The sequence below is a fragment of the Mus pahari genome, chromosome 2, assembly GCF_900095145.1.
Source record: "Mus pahari chromosome 2, PAHARI_EIJ_v1.1, whole genome shotgun sequence".
NCBI lineage: Eukaryota > Metazoa > Chordata > Mammalia > Rodentia > Muridae > Mus > Mus pahari.
In genome coordinates, this window is record NC_034591.1 from 39,345,728 (window position 1) to 39,350,851 (window position 5,124).

General features: G+C 35.1%; 1 protein-coding gene across 1 annotated transcript in view; it reads left to right on the plus strand.

The window, feature by feature from the left end:
- Nucleotides 1–421: 421 nt before the first annotated feature.
- Nucleotides 422–5,124, plus strand: part of Ankrd7 (ankyrin repeat domain 7) — a 12,643-nt gene continuing 7,940 nt past the window's right edge. The window contains exons 1-5 of the mRNA XM_021191681.1: nucleotides 422–831; nucleotides 1,929–2,043; nucleotides 2,398–2,571; nucleotides 3,395–3,501; nucleotides 4,154–4,291. Coding sequence (XP_021047340.1) covers nucleotides 587–831; nucleotides 1,929–2,043; nucleotides 2,398–2,571; nucleotides 3,395–3,501; nucleotides 4,154–4,291 — 779 coding nt within the window. The 5' untranslated portion in view covers nucleotides 422–586. The remainder of the gene's footprint in view (nucleotides 832–1,928; nucleotides 2,044–2,397; nucleotides 2,572–3,394; nucleotides 3,502–4,153; nucleotides 4,292–5,124) is intronic.

Below are 5,124 nucleotides of genomic sequence, written 5' to 3' on the forward strand. Positions count from 1 at the left end.
TAATGAGCCTTAGATACATTGAGCTCAATTGTCAAAGGACTTTTAATTTTTTAACTAGACGAGTTAAGGTGGAACACGAGGGGCATATTTACAAAGTGTGCTTGAAATTGAGATCATCCAGAGATGATAGTTATAACAAGCTATAACACGTGACCATGCAAGCGAGACAACACCGCGGGCAGAGATCCACCTTCTTCATCCCAATCTGAGTTGGTTAAATTAACAAGATATTACATCCATCCTTGAAGGAAAATGGGCTATACATTAATAGGTTTCTCTCTAAGGCTCAGGATTTAACGGCAAGATTGTGTATGTGGCCGTAATACTAAAATCAATCAAATATGAAAATCCAGTTCCGCTAACTGGATCACAATCAAGACTGCAGCTGCGCAGTAGAAGCTCTGCATAGTTTCTAGGCAACAGATATAGCTGCGTTGATCCTTGGCTATAGCCAGGCGATGATTCTTATCTACACACAAGTCCGGATTTGGTCAGATCGAGAGGCAATTGAGAACGAGGTGGTTGCTGCAGAGGACCTGGACTGTTGGTTAGGATACCCAGGAACATCTTACTTAGAGATCTTACCATGAAGAGGTTCTTCCCGTTCAGGGGAAAGAGGAAGACAGATGATTCTTACAGCCACTCCTCAGAACTGTCCATTAGCATGACCAGTACTGCGCCGCCCAGCCTGTCCACAGGTAGAGGATATCACCTTCGAGATAAGCACTCAAAGAAACTTCATAAAGCTACTGTGGTTGGCAATGTGCAGAAGCTGAAGGATTACCTTGAACGCAAGAAATACAATGTGAATGGGCGGGACAAAAGAAGCAGGTGACCAGAACCTAGGATCTAGAGAGGAACTGGGGAGGACAAACTGGGGCAGTTGAATGTTCCAACCATAGAGAAAGCATGTCAGGGCTGCAGAACCCTGGCTGTCATTCTGTGTTTTCCTGAACAGGATCACTGTCTTTAGCACAGGGTCACACACATGTTTTGACACGTAGGTTTTGGCTCCTTAACTCGCGAATGTTTGCTTGGGCATTGAACCCTTCTCTTTTAATCTCTACTGCTCACCATTTTCTCTCTTACTTTTGATCTTTTGCTTCTTGGCATGCGTTGTGCCCCACGGGAAGGTATATGTGTGTGAGGAAAGGCTCAAGAAGGAATCATCAAGAAGGAAATTACAAAGTCTATAAGACCTGGAAATACCAAAATAAATAACAGTTTTGTTTAAAGAAGCTTGATAATTTTACATAACATAACAAAGTTCCTTTGGCAGACAATGGTTGCCTTTCTTCTTTTGTGTTACACATTCGTGTTTTAAAAAGTATTTTTTATTTGTATGTCTGCCCGAGTTTATGTGCTTCATGTCCTTGCTGAGACCAGAAGAGGCCACTAGATCCCCTCGTCCTGGAGTTTGTGAATAATGTAGCAAGCTTATTTATTTTATCACAGATTTCATATACTGTCTGGTTTACATAGTTGTTATATATATTTGCAACTTTGGAAATGACAATACTACTTGATGGGCAGAGAAAAACACAACAGGGAGAAACACGCCTTTGATACTGCCCTTTGTATTTGGGACATTTCTCAAGTTTTGGAGAGCAATCTGAATTGTGTTAGGGTATCTTATTTTATCATCTATTCTGAAGTCCAGATACCATTTGTTCGTTTGTTTGTTTTTAAATCAGGAAGAAAAAAAAACCCTTTTAGCTTAATAGAGCCAGTTTTCCTTAAAATGATACTTGATTTTCAAGACATTTGCTTAGCTTTTAAAATTCATTAAAATCAATTATAATTAGCATAATTTTTATTAAATGTAAACAAAGACATAAAACAAATATATTGATATTTATTCCTACTTGTTCATGGGGATAATTAATTGAGATGTACCTCTAACTTCATGTTTTATTGTATCAATATAGAACACCTTTGCATTTGGCCTGTGCTAATGGATATACAAATATTGTCTGTCTTTTAATTGAGAATCAATGCAAAATTAATGTCCAGGATAGTGAAAACAGAACCCCATTGATTAAGGTGCGTTCCATATTCCTTCTTTTTAAGTGGAGTGTATTTTAACATTTATCCTAGTTAAATTTCATGTTTTTAAAATTTATTTATTTATTTATTTATTTATTTATTTATTTATTTATTTACTTTTTTCAAAACAGGGTTTTTCTGTGCAGCCCTGGCTGCCCTGGAACTCACTTTGTAGACCAGGCTGGCCTTGAACTCAGAAATCCGCCTGCCTCTGCCTTCCGAGTGCTGGGATTAAAGGCATGTGCCACCACACCTGGCACAAATTTCATGTTTTAAGTTGTAATAATACATGTTTGTTCATGTATCTGAAATAGGAAGTTGCCCACTCATTTATTCTTGTTCCACTGGCAGGCAGTAGAGTGTCAACAGGAGAGTTGTGCTATGATTCTTCTACTCCATGGTGCAGACCCAAATCTGGTAGATGTTTATAGTAATACGGCTCTCCATTATGCTGTTTGTGGCCAAAATATCTCATTAGCCAATAAATTGCTTGAATATAAAGCCAATCTTGAATCCAAAAATAAGGTAAGCATCTAGGAAAGGAAATATTCATTTCAGAAATTTGTAGAGTATTAATTGCAGATAATTCAGATAGCAGAGCATATATTTTAATATAGAGAATGAATATGCCAAACTGAATTGAAAGAATAGGTTATCGAAATCTGATAATTTCCTTCTTTTAAAAGTCTTTGCATTTCATGTTAGACATTTCATTGTAGACCTTAATCCTGATGTGCAAAGAAACGTTTCTGTCATGATAATTTTATGGCCATATCATATAAGAATGTTTGAGATCTTTACAAATTAGTATTAACATAAAATAATAAACCACATCTATTAAATTATTATTACTGCATAATAGTGATAGAACTGAATTAAAAATTAGTTATTATGCTAAAAGTAGCCTAATTCTCCCTTTGAACTTTAGTGAATGTAACTGAAAAATAATTTTTAAAAAAGCATTTTGTCACTTCATTTCAGTGATTTTTGTGTATATGATAGTCTTGGAGATTATTAAATAAAACTCCATAGAAACAATTATACATAGTTGTATATGCATTTGAGATAATGGGATACAAAACTTATATAAATGATATTCATAACTGGATCACTTTATACCTATGAGTTGCATTGAGCCTTGAATAAAAATTGTCTTTTAAAAATCTAGCAGCCCAACCTTAATTTGTTTGTTGGTATTTAATGTCAGATATTTTTAGGTATTAAAATCCTTTAAAAATTAAAGTATACATTCAAGAGTTTCTTATGAACATACTTTAAAAATTGTACTTAAATCTAAAATCCACAATTAAAAATTATTTAAGTAATTATTTTGAAATAATTTCAACAGGACGGTCACACTCCACTTTTACTTGCTGTTGCTGAAAATAATGAAAATATGGTAAAATTCCTTCTGAAGAAAGGAGCAGATGTAAATGCATCAGATAAAAACCACAGGTATAGGAATAATAAATAAAACTAAATAGGATGTCATGTAATCACAGTTTATTAAAAATACTATATAACTATGAATATATTCATTTATACATCTGTGATATTTTAACCACCTGGTATGATTTAGGGCAAATTACCTATACTTCTCAAATGTTCTTCTTTTTTTTTTTTAATCTGTAAAATCAATCTGCTTAATCCTTTGGGTAGCTTTAAGTTATTATCATCATTTATAATAACTTTGAATCTTACATAAAAGCCAATATTGTAGTTAATGGGAGAGAAGAACGAGGGTGGGTGCCCAATAGTCCCTTCTATGGCATTTTGAGACGTTTTGAAAGCAGGAGGCTTCCAGGAGACAGGGTTTGAAAATCACTGAATCATCTGCTTCCCAGTGACTTCATGTGTTTAGGTGCCGTTCTGTGGTCTGTCGTTGCTGTGCAGTTCTGAGCAGACTAGCCCAGGGTTTTCTGTTTCTGTCATTGCTGTGCAGTTCTGAGCAGACTAGCCCAGGGTTTTCTGTTTCTGTCGTTGCTGTGCAGTTCTGAGCAGGCTAGCCCAGGGTTTTCTGTTTTCTCCTGACTTCCTTCTTAGGGATAGAGGACCTATATTTGAATGATAAGTTGAGAAGAATAAATTTGTTAATGTCTTGCTCCAGAACAGCCATCATGATTGCTCTGATTGTTGAACCAACAAGTTCTGTAAAACTTCTTCTTCAGCAAGACACGGACCTAGCACACAAAGACATTTATGGATTTACAGCTGAGGAATATGCTTTCTTTAATGGCTTTACTACGTAAGTGATGCTTTAGGACTTTTTAATAACTACGTGAAGTATGATTTTGAGATTAGAGTGAGTTCCCAAGAAACAACTTTTATAGGCAAATAGAAATGGGGGGGGGTATATAAGCATAAAAACTGGAATTCCCAGAGATCCTTTCATTGTCTTCGGTTATAGAATCAGTTTAAGAGTATCTGTTAGATGAGTGACATTTGGCACTGCAGTGGCATATGGTAATGTCATGTATGCCAGAACAATGTCCTGGCGACCATTTATATTTAATTAGTAGAGCAGAAGAACAGATGATGGATCTCCTCATCCCTTTCATTATTTTTAGCTTAATAATTTACAGAATGTACGTTATGAGTATTTATCATTACCATTTTGCTATATACTTCAATTTGATGTTTCAGAATTCTGAAATATATTCTCATTATACTTATAAGATAAAGATTTTCATTTATAAACATGCATTCTGATTGCTAGTAGTTAATTATAAAATAAGATACAATACACTGAAATTTAATGTATAGCTAATTCATTAGCTATAGATATAAACTAATGTATACTATTTAAATTGCTATTTGTTTTAAAGGAAATTTAAATTATATATGCTTTCTTCCTCCCTGCTATTCTTTTTTCTTCTTCTCACTATTCTTTTTTTTTTTTTAAAGATTTATTTATTTATTATATGTAAGTACACTGTAGTTGTCTTCAGACACTCCAGAAGTGGGCGTCAGATCTTGTTACGGATGGTTGTGAGCCACCATGTGGTTGCTGGGATTTGAACTCCGGACCTTTGGAAGAACTGTCGGGTGCTCTTACCCACTGAGCCATCTCACCAGCCC